At 37.6% G+C, this 16524-nt stretch overlaps 1 protein-coding gene across 5 annotated transcripts in view; it reads right to left on the bottom strand.

Annotated features, from left to right (window-relative positions):
• The window catches only part of LOC6548607 (probable chitinase 10), a 35343-nt gene that overhangs the window by 10293 nt on the left and 8526 nt on the right, over positions 1 to 16524 (bottom strand). For 4 of the 5 annotated variants that reach the window (XM_026982872.1, XM_026982871.1, XM_026982873.1 and 1 more), the window contains exons 3-5: positions 13833 to 13899; positions 10193 to 13765; positions 9955 to 10140 (exon numbers count right to left, since the gene is read on the bottom strand). In XM_026982872.1, coding sequence (XP_026838673.1) covers positions 9955 to 10140; positions 10193 to 13765; positions 13833 to 13862 — 3789 coding nt within the window. In that variant the 5' untranslated portion in view covers positions 13863 to 13899. Of the gene's footprint in view, positions 1 to 9954; positions 10141 to 10192; positions 13766 to 13832; positions 13900 to 14022; positions 14225 to 16524 lie in introns of those variants that run through there. The other variant, XM_026982875.1, reaches the window with a different exon arrangement.

Here is a 16524-nt window from a genome sequence, read left to right as displayed (position 1 = left end):
TAGAATCGGTGGGTGAGGAATGATCAAAATACTGATAGACACAGGCTTCAATAAATATTACATGCACCCAAAATATGCAATAAATCAAAAAAAAAAAATTAAAAACCTTTCCATGTAAGATCTGTTGGTGGCACCGTTTTAGTGACTTACCACTTAATAGCCAACCCGTTCGGATTCAAAAACAGTAACCTCAAATTTTTTCTCTTGCCAGCACTCGAGTCCTTTGAGGCGCTGATAGGAAAGGACACAATTAGAGAAATAGGAATAGACATATTTTCAAGACAAGGATTCATAATGTTAGCAAACAAACTAAAAATTAAATTAAATCAACAACCCTCACGAGAAGTAAACAATATCCTACTAGAACACGCCAATAACACTCAAAAACAGATTATGAAAAAGATCTGCTCAGAATTCCCAAAACTGTTCAGTGACCCAAACGAAAGATTAACGTTTACAACAATAGTGGTAGCAACGATTAGAAGTACTAACACCGACCCTATCTATTCAAGACACTATCGAGAAGCACGCAGGAAAGAAGTAGGGAAACAAATACAGGAGCTACTCGAAAATGGAGTCATAAGACCATCAAGATCACCCTACAACTCTCCGATATGGATCGTACCTAAGAAGGTAGATGCATCGGGGCAAAAAAAATTCAGAATGGTGATTGATTATAGGAAGTTGAATATGGCCACCGTTCCCGATAGGTACCCGATCCCAGACATTAATTTTGTCCTTGCACAGTTAGGAAAACACAGGTTCTTTTCCGTTATAGATTTAAAAAGCGGTTTCCATGAGATTCCCCTTAGGAAATCCGAAATCAGAAAACTGATTTTTCAAGCAAACATCAAACTAAAATCATATGACCCAATATTACCGTTTATCATGGAGGAAGTTAAGAATTCCCAAACATTAATCGACAATCTAAGAGTTAAGAATAAGAAGAAAAGGCACATCGAAATGTTAGGTAGCGCATGGAAATGGTTAGCCGGATCTCCAGATAGCAGGGATTTCGATAAATTACAGGAGGAGATTAACGGAGTATTGACAAAAAATAATAACCAAGTCATTTTAAACATAACATTACTCAGGTTATCAATAGCATTACCAACAGTCAAAATATGAGGGAAATGCACAAAGAGACATAAGCACCACCATTATGTTCCAGACCCAAATGCTAAAGGAAGAAATGCTGAATCTCAACCATGTAGTACAATGGGCAAAAGCTGAAATAACCAGTCCTCTGATATTAGGCGATGAGGAAACTAGACAGATAAAGAAGGTACTAGAAACAGATCAAATGCCAAATGCCAACAAATTCAACAGCTTCTCGGGCACAATAAATATTGACGGGACGACCACCAACCTCAACGGTACGTTCCTCGTAACCTACAACAGTTCCACCATAGAAGCAAAGAGTCAAAAATTCGAAGCAAAACATGGAGTCTACGCCAAGCCAATGCCAGCAATCTTGCAAACTGAAGTGGCCATAACCCAAGTCGAAGAGAAATTATCATTGGAAAGAATTATCATTGAAAGAATTAAATGCCAAAAACATCAAGACGATAAGTTTACTGAAGACGACATCACACCTTGTCGACATATGTTTTGGAGGCGTTATTACCATCATTATCATCTTGGACCTAATCCGAATGACGATCAAGAAGAGGGGAAAGATCAACATTGCCGAAACTCCTACCATAATCAACGTACCCGACCAGAACGAACAGGGATGTTCGTTTTTGAAGGTGGAAGAGTTAACACCACAAATGTTTGGATAAGAACATTTGGAGCTGCACGCGCAACTTATATGTTACTTTATCTGATATTTAATTATTGTAGAGGTACCAATTGACGAGTACATAACATTGCTCTTGGGCTCTAGTGCTTGTTCGCAAAAAAAGAACCACCGCTGAAAAATTAACTTAAATAATTAAAAATTTAAAAAATTAACATGGTGTAAAGATAATACACCAGGAAGTGGCTTGAAAATTTATATTTTCTATCTGAATTCTACGTTTATTTTAATCTTTGAATACACCAAAGAATAACACTAAATACTAACAGTTTAGAAGCTTTAAGTGCGCCGAATACGATTCAATTTCTGAAGCAGATAATTGACCTATGGGATTGCAATAAGAGCTATTACTGACGAATTATTAATCAATAGCAACTCAATTAAAATTATATTAATTTTTACATTTACAGCTCGGTTTAAGGTCAAAACTAAAACAACGAAAGATGTTGTAAGTTCCAATGGTAAGCACTATTCTAATAGGATAATTGGGAAACGGGCTTGAAGATCTTAAATATCTGAGCTGCACATGGCAAAAAAAAAAATGTTGTGTTAAGGAGAGGTACTTCAGATTTTGCTTGTAGATCTAGATGCAAGCACCGCACCATTGCAAGGGCAAACTTGTGCAGTCTAAAACTGAAACACGTCGGTCAATGCTCTATTTTCTAGGCAAAGAATGTAACTCTTAACTTTGTTTGAGGGTTTTTGAGGCCAAAGCAGATATTGGTGCGAAATGAAACAGTGTGGACTACCTGGCATTTTCAAGTCGAGTTCCCCCGACTATCAGATACCCGTTACTCAGCAAGTGGAATTGCGGATTGTAGGCGTTAGAAGAGCAATGGTCAATGTGCTTTTGGTACACCGGTAGATTTTGGCAAGTCAAAGAATAAAAATATAAAAAATTTAAAAAACAAAAAAAAAATCGTTTCAGTTTCAGGAAAACAACTTGCGCTGTGTCTACATCTCTGGAATCTACATTCCTGAGATCTCGACGGTCTTCCCGACGGAGAGGCAGACGTACGGACTTGGCCAGATCGAATCGGCTATTGATCCTAATCAAGAATATATGGTCGTTACATTCTTGTAAACGAACTTAATATACCAAACAATTCTATGAGTAACGCGTATAAAGCGTAAAAGTATAATGGGTATAATTATGTACAGATACGGATTAAATTATATCCTGATAACGTATTCTTCTTTCAAATGGTCGGGAAAATGTATTGGTTAATGAACATTTGGAAAAGAAATGTTAATAAAATTATTTGTGTACCCACGTAGTGTCGGCGAATGCTGCTGGGCACAATAGTTCATATATGGTCTAGTTAAGAAATGGTATGCTTTTGCCCAAAATATTGCTTCAAATTTCATGTGCAAAATAACGCATTAGTTACTCTACGAATATATGAGGAATATGTACTTTTTAAGGTGGGAGATGCCCGTGTCCAGGAGAGTGTGTGAATGCGACTATTATATACAGGGTGCGTTATGAAAGTAATGCGCATGGTTTCGTAGCACGCTCGGACCTGTCTGAAAATTTGGGGCGGAGTCTCTCCTTTCCAACGCGCTCGGTCTCAGTTCGCTCTGAGCAATAGAAGTGGTAGGACGTGTCGTAGAGCGAAGTCATTTTTTCTGTTGTGTCACGGTGCGATGGAGCGTTCGCTGGAACAGCGGTACGCCATAAAGTTTTGTGTGCGACTCTCAACGCGACCGAGCGCGTTGGAAAGGAGAGACTCCGCCCCAAATTTTCAGACAGGTCCGAGCGTGCTACGACAGGTAGTTACGTGACAATGAAACCATGCGCATTACTTTCATAACGCACCCTGTATATGTACACGAAGAAACGAAAATCTGAAGTGATTGTTCAATCTTAACCAATCGAAAAGTATCGCCAGTGCTATTGGAATAACCTAGGAAACCTTGAAAATTATATAGTTCATGAGAAAGAGTGGTGAAGGTGTAATGGACGTAATGTAATGTGTACTGCAATAATAAACGTAAAATGCGCATCAATTGGCAACTTATTTGTAAAATTCCGCTGCTCTGTTCAAAAAATATTCCTACAACAAGATTGTTGCGAACTATTCGAGAAGAATACAAATCTGTGAGTTCAACGATAGCAGCCTGATAGCACGATAGCAGTACTGACTGATAGCAGATTAGCAAATCAATCGATCATGTCGAAATAGAAAATATTTATTTTATACAATATAACTATCAGTGTGCAATCTTAAAAGCTTAGTGAGAAAACCTTGGACACTTTGATCACTTTGGTTGCTTGCAGTTCTAGTGGAGATATTGAAACCTCCAATTTGGTGAAGAGTACATCAGGAACAAAGATATGAAGAAAAATACTTCTTCTTAAAATTGAAATTGTTTAAAATTGAATTTGATGATAAATCTATAGAAATATCGAGATTCATATCGGAAAGAACTAAAATGGTGTTTTACATATAAAGCTGTCGCCGACGGTACGCACACTGGTCAAGAAAATTTTGAGGATAGGTTTGCAAAATGCTCAAATAGTCTTCCTTTAGCATAATCCCGTAAATTTTGTGCAACGGTTTAACGTGCGAATACGTGAAATACCCCATGCCAGTACTTTGCCACCTCAATGTATCACTGTTTGCTTCACATGATGAATTTAAAGGTTGTTACCAGGTCCCCGCCAACAATATTGCTTTCCATCCGATTGAAAACTATTAAATTTAGGTTCGTCCGACCAGATAACACGTTTCCAGTCTTCTATTGTCCAGTTCTTATGTTCCAATGCGAATTTTAGCCGAGCCTTAACAATTTCCTCGGATAAAGTGTGGTTTGTTTTTTTTTCACTGCTGCGATGTACTCAATCGTACTAAGCGCTCATCTAGCTGTCCATGGACTCACGCCTTTATTTATTTGTGTAGAAGCATCTTTTGGCGTTAAAGGTCTATTTTTTCTCATTTTAGACATCATAAGTCGAGCGTCAGAGTCTGTTAGAAGGCGACGGCGAGCATTCAACTTATTTTCATCACAAACATTTTGTCTTTTCTGGAACTTAACAACCACTGATTGACTAATTTGCAGCTAGTCTGCAATAGTGAGGGTCGAACACCCACTTTTAGTCAGGGAAATAATACTATTTTCCTTATCAGAAGAACTATTTTGCCTTTTCAGTGAAAAAATAAAGACTAAGTTCCAAATTGAACAAATCAACTATAAACTTGTCGAAGATAGTGTTTTTTTGCATTCTGACAACGTATTATAAGTGCAAAAGCCACTTAATACAAGCCTGGACATAAATAAGCACTAAGAGTAATTAGCGGTGAATGGCACCGGTTTAAGGGCTGAGACTGAACTTGGTGCAACAGTTTGAACAGTAGTAGTAGCAGTGATAACAGCATCTGATCATTGAAGTCAATAATACGAGGGTACATATATATGCTTGTAAGGGCGTTGAAGGCATTGACCAACTGGCAAGACGTTGCTCTCAAAATATGAAATCCCTTTTCCAAAGTCAATTTGAATGCCAAATATGACCAGACTTGGCGGGAGACGTATAGGAAAAATTGTCATATTTGAGGGAATAGAGTACAATGCTTGGTCAATACAGGTCAATACAAAAGTTAGCTTTCGGATAAATTAGGAAATGCAATGAGCGGCTAATTGCTGTATATTTATAGATGTGCAGATTCAGCACATCTCGTAAGAGGGACCATTTAAAGTATAAACCATTTTAAACCAGGATCTCTAACCGAGGCTTTCGTGCAAACCTTTTTTAAAACGCTGCCACGCGCACTTTTATGCCCAAAACTGTTACGCCCACAAATTGCAAAAGCTGTAATGTCAAACGGTTTGAAAAAGATATAGAGCTTTTCATATTATTTTACTTTTTTAAATGGCCAATTTGGAACATGTTGGCTACGCCCACAAGAATGATTCAATGTAGACAAACAGTAAATATTAAAAGCCTATTTCAATAGTGCTTCGCTGTGGGTAATTTTTTGTTTTGAAATAAAATTCCCACTGTGCATTGTTATACCTGTTACTCGTAGAGTAAAAACAAAGACACTAGAATAACAAGTGTTATTCTTCCATTACAATTGTAAAGGCCATTACAATTGTAAAGGGGTCGTATATTTATATGTCCGAGTCGACTTGAAGTACTTAAATGTTAAACAATAAATTTTTTCCATGTTCCCTAACTAAGCTAGTTTTCTAACTTTCCCTCTTCGATATATTCTGGTCTTTTTTTTTTAATTATATTATATTTTTTTTCCTATATAATTTATAAATACATATATATCTATTTTCAGTCTTTAATTATTTAAATATTTTTTAACATTGGACTCCTTTCTTTTATTTATGAGATAGAAAGCTGAATTTTGTCTATCAGCTATCAAAGTCTACTCGCAATGCTTAAAAGGTAAATATTTTATAAGTTTGCTTAAAAGATTAATTTTATTCACATAACACCATATTATTATGTTAATGTAATACATACATTTTTAAAAAGAATAACATATATTTTATAAAAATAATTCATATTTAAAAATTAATATTTATTTAGTATTTTAATAAATATTTAGAAATTGATATTTACATACAAATATGAAACTTGTTTATTTCAAAATTGATTTCTTGTGGCCGAACACACAAGCACCTAAGAATCACAGCCGAAAATCTTTCAAGTATAGTAAGTAATTTATGAAATTGATTATGTTGTATTATGTACATATATTGAGCTATTCCCATTTCTATTTTGTATTCGAATAATTATCATGTTAAGACAATGAAAAAATTGCAGTTTTTTTCATGGTGGCAATTGATCAAAAATAATATAGACTTAAAGCCCATCAACTTTTAAAGTGAAGGGCATATTTAATCGTACATTACATACACACTGCAGTGGTCGACTGTCGCGTATATGCGTACAAGAGAGCTGCTGCAGCATGCTGGCTCTAGAGCGATCTCTCCCTGGTTCTTGCACAAAAATTCGACAGCCTGAAGCCAACAATCTAGAGGCAGCATAAAAAAAACGTGTGCAAGAAAATCGTATGGCGTTACCCATCGAGTTCTTCTAATGTCTTTGGTAAAAGGGTATGTAACATTTTCTATGTAACTTTTTCGTTGAAAAGTATGTAACATGCTGAAGGAAACGTTTCCGACCATATAAAATATATATATTCTTGATCAGGATCAATAGCCGAATCGATCTAGCCATGTCCGTCCGTCTGTCTCTCCGTCCGTATGAACGTCGAGAGCTCAGGGAGTATTTAAGCTAGAAAGGTGAGGAGGTTTAGCATACAGAATCCAGAGACATAGACGCAGCGCAAGCTGTTTCCAAATATTGCCACGCCCACTCAAACTTCCACTAACCGCCTAAAACTGCCTTTTGAAAAAGGTAAACCGCCCAAAACTGTCATGTCCACACTTTGAAATATTTATTTATTTATTTTCATATCATTAGTGTTGCCCCAATTTCAATCGATATGCCAGAAAAATGTTTAATCCTCTCGCATTTCTCACATGCCCACATTGCTGGAAGTCGGTGCACTCTTCCAAGATAAGCTGCTTATCGAAATACAGTGGGGAGCAAAAGTGATTCCACGATCAAAGTTTTCATGTTTGGGAGCACATAAAAACTAAACGAACGAAGTAAATGATACAACTTTTATATTTTTTTAATAGTAGTTCATTTTTAACAAAAAGGCGTATGCAATTAAATAATTGAAGAAGCTATAGAAAAGTAATAATTCAAAAACAAAAACAAGCGGCATGTACTCAGTTTTGCACCATTTAAAAAAAAAATCAAAATAAATGCATTATTAATATTTTGTTCAGAGACCCTTAATATCCAAGACATTTGTTAAACGTTTTGGCATACTTTCAACTAATTTTTTGAATATTCTTTTCGAAATATTATTTCAATCTTGTTTTACACGACCCAAAGATCGTCCAAGCTGGATGGGGCTGACTGTTACTGTCTGAGCTGCCGATTGACCATAGGTTTTCAATCAGATTGAAGTGCCGACTTTGCGCTGGCCACTCCATCACCTTAAAATTTTGGTTTCCGAGCCATTCTTTAAAAATTTTCGCAGTGTGCTTGGGATCTCTATCATGCTCAAAAGTGATTTCCTGCTCTTGGTACGCACACTGGTCAAGAAAATTTCGAGGATGGGTTTGCAAAATGCTCAAATAGTCTTCCTTTAGCATAATCCCGTAAATTTTGTGCAACGGTTTAACGTGCGAATACGTGAAATACCCCATGCCAGTATTTTGCCACCTCAATGTATCACTGTTTGCTTCACATGATGAATTTAAAGGTTGTTACCAGGTCCCCGCCAACAATATTGCTTTCCATCCGATTGAAAACTATTAAATTTAGGTTCGTCCGACCAGATAACACGTTTCCAGTCTTCTATTGTCCAGTTCTTATGTTCCAATGCGAATTTTAGCCGAGCCTTAACAATTTCCTCGGATAAAGTGTGGTTTGTTTTTTTTTCACTGCTGCGATGTACTCAATCGTACTAAGCGCTCATCTAGCTGTCCATGGACTCACGCCTTTATTTATTTGTGTAGAAGCATCTTTTGGCGTTAAAGGTCTATTTTTTCTCATTTTAGACATCATAGGTCGAGCCTCAGAGTCTGTTAGAAGGCGACGGCGAGCATTCAACTTATTTTCATCACAAACATTTTGTCTTTTCTGGACCTTAACAACCACTGATTGACTAATTTGCAGCTAGTCAGCAATAGTAAGGGTCGAACACCCACTTTTAGTCAGGGAAATAATACTAACTTCTTTATCAGAAGACAGTTTCCTTATTTTTAAGTGAAAAAATAAAGACTAAGTTCCAAATTCAACAAATCAACTATAAACTTGTCGAAGATAGTGTTTTTTTGCATTCTGACAACGTATTATAAGTGCAAAAGCCACTTAAAAGTAAATCTGCATTTATATTAGCTGATAAGAAAGTGAGAAGATCAAAAATATGAGCTAATAACGGATGGTGCATAGCTGAGTACAAGCCGCTTGTGTTGCTTTTTAAATAATAACTATTCAATTTCTTATTTTTCTATTTTGCTATTTACACCTAATTTTAAAAAAAAGAGCTAGGTATTCAAAAAAAAAAAAAAAAATTTTTGTCATTTACATTATTCGTATAATATTTATGTGGTCTCAAACATGAAAACGTTGATCGTGGAATCACTTTTGCTCCCCACTGTATATAACACAACCGAACTAAACGAACCGAACTTACAACTAAAACGAACTGTATCAACATAACAGTTTAATAACTTAAGTTCTAGTCATCCTTCCAAGCAAAACTGTGTTTTCATATTTTCTAATGTTTTATATAATTTGCAAATTATTTTTTATAAGCAATCTCTTTTTAATTATTTAATAATTAAGAAAAAGAGAATCTTAATTATTAAATAGATGTGATTTTGTTTAAGGACACTTATTTGTTTCAGCCCGGGATAGAACTACAATTTAGGAAGATTTTAAAGATTTTGTAATTCAGTAAATCATTAAAACTTCATTAATTCTAATGAAATTTACTTTTGGTACCCTTCACAAAGCACTCTACCTAAGTGTTGTGTTGCTGCACCTCTTCATTTCCCTATATTAAAATCTTGAATCTATAGATAAATTATACTTTTTGAGCAATTTATGTGCAGAACTTGCTATAACTTGCTTTTCATAGAGAGTACTTAATTTAATTAAATTGTAGATTTTTTGTCTATTTATTTTTTAAATCATCTTATTATACATTATGATTTTAAGACTTTTATGACTAAATGTCATAAACGTTGGAATGTTGACCTGGAAATAATTTACTCTACGAGTAAACGAGTGTTCAAATTTAACTTTAAAAGGTTTTTCGATCCTAAATTAAAAAATTCAGAAGATAACAAAAAAAAGGTTTCCGCAAACGATAATTTTAAAGGTATAATTTGACGTTTCCTATACAGTATACATATTCTTGATCAGTATCAGTGTGATGGCCATGCCAGTCGTGTAACGCAACAAAATGTTGAATGCATACAAGCTATGTAACGGGTATCTGATAGTTGATGAAATCGACTATAGCTTTCTCTCTTTTTTTTTTCTATAATTATTTGAATTAAGTGGAAAATGTTTAAAAACTAGTTACTTTTAAAAATTAGTTTACCTCATAGTAAGCAAGAAAGCCAGCTGCTCTGGTGAATTCTCCAGCTTCACCTGGTCTTGGGGCTTTGGCATTTAAGCCACTGCTGTTAATGTTTTCCAAAGTGAACGACTGGCCATATAGCGGAATACCCATTACTAATTTTTGTGATGGTGCTCCTTTTTCTATCCAATAGTTTATGGAAGAGTTCTGCCAAATAAGGAGTTAAAACAGTATTTTACTTCAAAGTTCCAATGCTTACCACGTTAAAATGTTCAAAGTCATCATCGGGATGATGATACAGAGGTGCCACATGCCCTGTTTTCTTATCCCAGTGCCCATGGAAATCATATGTCATCACAGCGATCCAATCAAAATAGCGTGAGAGCTTTTGAACGTCGTATCCGGCATCAATGATTTTCCTGCTAGGAGAGACTGCAGTGGACAACAAAAGTCCTCGAGGGCGAAACGCATCAGATAGCTCCTGTACCCAAGCAGTAAAACCCTCCTTTTCCGCGGTAGAGCCCTTGTGGCACTCCGTTTGCCAGCACACTGGGTACTCCCAGTCTAAATCAAGGCCCTCGAAGCCGTATTTTTCAATGAACTCCAGGGCGTGGCGCACAAAACGAGCCCGGGCCACTGGACTTCGAACTAGGCGGCTGTACTTATCGCCTTGCGAATCGTTCCATCCACCAAGTGCTAAGCTGACCTTAATGCCCTTGCCTTTGAGGCTGCTGACCCTCGTATAAAAGCTGTTTTCAACATCGGCCCAAGAATCATGTGTTCGTAGTATTAGTTCGGAATGGTCTAACACTGCAAACCCATAAATTATATGAGTGCACAGATCCGTGTTTATGTCATCAGGAGTATAGCGACCTATTCCCTTGCGGTACCAGGCCCAGTTCGTAAAGTAGCAAATAACTTTGTAGTGGCTACTAAGAGGTTTAGGCACGGGTTTTTCTGTGGGGTACGTTGGACGCGGAAGACCACTCGGGGCTTGTGAAGTAGGAGGCTTCGACATAGCGTTCATATCTGCCTCTCCGCTGCTCTCACCTCCTTTTGGATCGCATTTCGCAGCTGAAGGCCAGTCACAGTTCCCAATTACTTCATTGTAGTGAAGCCCCGGTGGACAGTCACTAGCCTGTAGGCGATTCCATAGGCAGAAGAGATATTTTGAACAGTTTCCCGGATAGGGTACTCGCTCTTCGCCTTTGCAAGGGTCCTCTTCGTTGGCGCTACTCGATTGGATTATTTTAAAATATTTTTGGATTGTTACACACTGAACGTTCTCAGGCCAGTCACAAAGCTTTTTGATGCCGTCCCACTGCAAGCCTCTGTCACATTCACTGGGTACCAGTGCCTTATTAACGCAGATGTAGTATTTCCTGCAGTTTCTGTGGGGGTAGTACTCCCCTTCATTGCACTCCAATATAGTTGGACGCAAATATTGTGGTCCGCTTGAAGAGTTACTGACCTGATGATGCACAGAAGACGGTTTTGTCTCCGGCTTTTTAGACGTTTTAATTGGTTTTGGATAAGAAGTGTTTAGGTGTTGATCGAGTTTATGTGAGCATCGGGCGGACGACGGCCAGTCACATCCCTTTGCCTCGTTGTTCCAGTGAAGACCGCCTGGACAAAACTGTTGCCGCAACTCTCCCGCAGTAACACAGTGATAGTAAGCGTTGCAATTATTTGAGTCAGCGTAGAAGTCGCCGCTTTTGCAATTCGAGGGCTGTACCACTGGGTAGATCACTGCTGGAACGGGAATTGTGGTTGGAGTTGGTCGTGCCGTAGTCATAGTCGGCTCGCGGGGACGTTTCGTAGTTGAGCTCCACCAGGGGATGATGCTAGTAGCAGTGGTGCTTACAAGATTCGGATTTTTTGTAGTGCTGAACATGAGGCTACTGCTGTCCTCCCAGCTCAGCGAAGAAGTTGTATGACCGTGATTTTGTCCCAATCCCCCAGAACCATCGCTACTAATTGTTGTCATTTGGGGCGGCATCGGAGTGACCAATAATGTAGGACGCTTACAGTTTGGATGAGCTGGTGGCTTTGACTCCAAGCGACCCAATTCTCTGTTAATGGCCCTAAGTAAAGGATAAGATTCACTACAACATAGGTTTCGGAAGTCATCAAGGTCAACGGTCCACGCTGCCACTCCGGCAAAGTTATTGTTAGCCGCATATCGAGCCTTTGCTTGGGCACTGGTCGGATCTTCATATCCCACCCACTGGTCGTTTAGCATAGCATAAGGACCGAATTTCAGGCTTAAATCCCGATCACTCATCCACTTGAACTTTGTTAGGCGCTGACAAATCTCGTAGTAAGCTAGCATTCCTGGCTGCTTTGTCAATTCACCGGCCGCTCCAGGTCCAGTAGCTGCCACGCCTGGGCCTACAAGAATTTTCTGCTTTTGTGCCAATGTGAAACTCTGGCCGTAAAACGGAATGCTCAATACAAGTTTTTCCCTGCGCGCGCCCATTTTTAGGAGTAACTGCATGGTGTAGTTTGTATTGTACTGCGGATACGTGTCCGTTGATAAGCCGTAAAGTGGACTCACATGACCTGTGTTCTGTTCCCAGGCTCCGTGGTAATCATAGGTCATTACTGTCATATAGTCTACAATGTCTGACAAAGCGGGAAAATCATAAGCCTCTGTTATAATCTCCTTGTATCCAGAGATGGCTACTCCCAACTGAAATTTCGGATTAACACCCTGAAACTCGGTGCGCAGCTCACGCAGAAGCTTGGTCAGATTTGGCCTGTCGGTCGCAGGTCCCCTTGAGCAATCGCTCTGCCAGCACTTTGGGTAGTTCCAGTCTAAGTGCAGCCCGCTGAATCCATGACGCATTAAAAAGCTGCTCACACTGGATGCAAAAACACGTCGTTTAAGTTTGTCACTAACTAAGCGTGAGTACTTGGAGCCGCTGGAGTCCGTCCATCCACCCAAGGCTATTAGTACTGGCACTCCCAGCGATGTCACCCGACGGTAATATTGGTTATCCAAGTCCACCCATGAATCGAATTCTCGAATGGTAAGGTGATCGGGATCTAAGGAGGCAAACGAATAGATAATAGCAGAACAGAGTTTAGGGTCAATCTGCTCAGGGACAAAATGACCTTCGCCACTTCGATAAAATGCCCAGTTCGACATGTAACAAAGAACTTTTGTAGTCACTTTGAAGTCATTCCTGTTCACCAATCCCAAAGCTCCATAGGACTGCTGAAGGTTACTTTGTCCTAATACACCGTAAGACTGCAGCTCTGCGTACCTATCAAGTTTATCGACGTGCTTAACCGGTTCGACGTTCATCATTTTGAGCAACTCCTGATGCGGTGAGCCGGCTCGGTATGACTTCGGATAAATGTCGTCTAAGTTTCCGGAGTCAATAAATGAAGCGTACTTATCGGAAATGCTCCAGGGATCTACATGTACATTTTGTGTTAACTTTTTGCTTTTCAGGTCTACACCTACAACATCATCGCTAACACCATTAGAATAATTTGTGGAAAGCTCCATGTGTTCCAGTCCATCTTCAACATTTGGCAATGACTCTATAGAATCACGTACAAAGGAACGTATATCAGGGTTCTGCCTCAGCTTAGACGTGTTGCTTTGATAAGGCGTTGGAATACTCTCCACAGCACTCCGCAGCGGTAGAAAAACGTCCCCAAACTCAGGTTTTGCACTGTTACGGACTAGGAGTCTGGCGTCAGTATCCAAAGGAATGCTCTCTATCGCAGAACGAATGAATGAAGGCTTGTAGTTCGATTCAACATTGACCTCCAGTTTATCCATGCGAATGTGGGCTTTTACGGCTATTGCCAAGACTACCTGTTACACAATACGAAACAGCAATGGGTTGGCATAAGTAATGTATGGGATGCAGGAGATGACTTACCACAAGCATACACGGGGCATTGAGTTGCATTTTGAAACCTTTTATAGGACAATACAATTGTATTACACTTTACATGTAAAGAGAAACAGGTAATTAATGTATTACTAACAGTGGTACATTACTACATTATTAAATAAGAAATTATTACTCCAAACCAAATGCTACATATCTCTTATAAAAATTTGCATACCCCTTACTCGTAGAATAACGTTCATCTGCTTGTCCATGTAAACGGCAGAAAGTTGCGGATGCTAGGGAAGCATATGCAACGTAAATTAGTTTTTACTGCCTTGCAGAGGGTATGTACATATATTGATTTCAGTCAGAAGAAGTATGAGACCCGTCCGTCATACACAAACTAGTCCCTCAGCTTTAAAGCACTCAGCATGGAACTTTCGCCAAACTCTTTTTTTTTTAGTAGTTATATTGCTGCCTTAGGGAAAATGGAAAAAATGTGTAACCTTGTGGTTTCTAGTATTATTCTTTCGAAATAATAAAAATTCAATTTTAATTTAATTAAAATTAGACTACATGCAGCTGTGTTAAAAAAACCAAAAACAAGAGAGAATAATATAGTGGAGTTGCCAGACTACCAGATACCCGTCACTTAGCTAGTGGAAGTGCGAACGAGAAATTTAAACATTTTCTGGAACGTCGGTAGAAATGGCGAAAAAATTAATAAAATGAAAAGCAATTTAAATGCCTATGAAAAGTGTGGGCGTGGCAGTTTTGGGCGGTTTGTGGGCTGTAGAGTAGGCAAGCTTTACAAACTTGGCAAAAAAGTACAACTTTAATAAAAAAGAAAAAATATAAAAACATTTTTCAAACGTGGCAGTTTTGGGCGGTAGAGTGGACGTGGCAAAAATATTTTTGGCAATTCGATAGAAATTTACAAGACTAGCAAAAGAATGAAAAAATATCAAAACATATTCCAAATGTGTGTGCGTGGCAGTTTTGAATTTTCAACTGAGAATTGGTTTACTCCAGGCCAAGCAGTTTTTCGAAAATTCTGGTATGAGGATACTCAGTTGCTGACGTAATGCTTTCGGCAAGGGCTGCTGGACTGAGCAAGAGCCAAACTGCAAAAAGTGACCCGATAAATAAGGAGACGCGGTTTTGCAACTGCAACGGGAGACTGGCCAAAGGACTGCGTCAAGCCGAAGAGAACTCCCTGGGTCGTGTTATGGATGTGGCGCGTTGGATCACCTCATCAGTGAGTGCCCCCTAACTAAGAAGAATGGTGTAAATAATTGTGTAAGATTGTTTAAAATGTTTTGTTAAAAAAAAACCTAACCAGCCAATTATTATAATACGCCTAATAGTTTCAGGAAATTCGGTATCTTCTATTAAAAATTTCATATGTACCCAAATATATTAAAATATAACCTCAAGGTTAATATTTTAAACAAGAAATTTGAAATGAATTATAAAAAAAGATTTAAAAAAGTAATAATTTAGAAAACGATATTTTAGAAAGTAAATGGTCAGATAATAATATATCAATATAAGGATATCTGAAGAATGGATATTTTTAAAATGAAATAATGGAAATCTTAAAATATTGCTGAACACGTTAGTTATGATGATCAATATAAGTAAATTAAATTGCTAAACACAAATTATGTACAGGCAGAGCGACCTGAAATTCCAAAAATAAAATGTGATTAATTTCATTTTGGAATGGCTTAAACCATTAAGCTGCGTAATTTGAAACGAATATTTAAAATTTTTACATTTTTAAATTTTATTACACCAATTTTTAAATTTTTATAAAAGTCGGACTATGGTAGTCATGTAGCAGCTACGATATGCACGAACCATATGAAAATTAATAGAAAATATAAAAGGAGAAAAAATCATTGCACTAGTTTATTGGCAGTATTTAATTTCGGATTTAAATTATTCAATATGGGTCTATAATATATTATTAGGAAAGATATCGCAGTTTCGGTTCTTTTGAATATAATTCTTTCTTATTAACATTGTTAATATCTTGGCTTAAAATTTATCGAAATCGGATGACTATATCATATAGGTAGTTCAGCAACATGCGGAATCCTAATTGACTTCCTATTAATACGATTTTATAACTCGTGGAGTACATGGATATACTAGATTCGTTGAAAAGTATATAGAAGGTAGAAAAAAGCGTTTCCGACCCTATATTATATATATATAATATATTGTAACATATCCATTCTTACACCCACAACTCCCCATAAGATAATTATAAGCAACATACACTAGTATAAACTCATATACACACATTAATGTATAAACACAAAATATTAAAGTATAAGCACAAAATGTAATCATAGAACAAGAGCCCTTCGATTAACCTTGGACACCAATTAGTTTAGTACTGAGTACGTTCAACCGCGATAACTCCGCTAAAGCCAATTTAAACTTCCAATAATAATCACAAGGCTCTACTTCTTTCCCTAAATGAAATAAATAAAAAGGTTTAATAAAACATAAAACTCAATCGTGTGTTTTTTTTTTTTTTTAACCCTCGGTCTGAATTTGTAAATGGCGCAGTCGGTAGGATAAAAAGAAAAAGAAAGTACGACTCGTTTACAAATATCAATCTAGTGACAAAAGATCCTTGTACGACCAAGCGTATCTTTTAATGATTGAACCACGCGAATCGGCGCTAAGTGAACGTAAATCGTAATACAATAAACTCTATTTA

The sequence above is a fragment of the Drosophila erecta genome, unplaced genomic scaffold, assembly GCF_003286155.1.
Source record: "Drosophila erecta strain 14021-0224.00,06,07 unplaced genomic scaffold, DereRS2 tig00000246-arrow-arrow-pilon, whole genome shotgun sequence".
In the NCBI taxonomy this organism is placed as follows: Eukaryota; Metazoa; Arthropoda; class Insecta; order Diptera; family Drosophilidae; genus Drosophila; species Drosophila erecta.
This window is presented reverse-complemented; position numbering and strand designations above follow the sequence as displayed.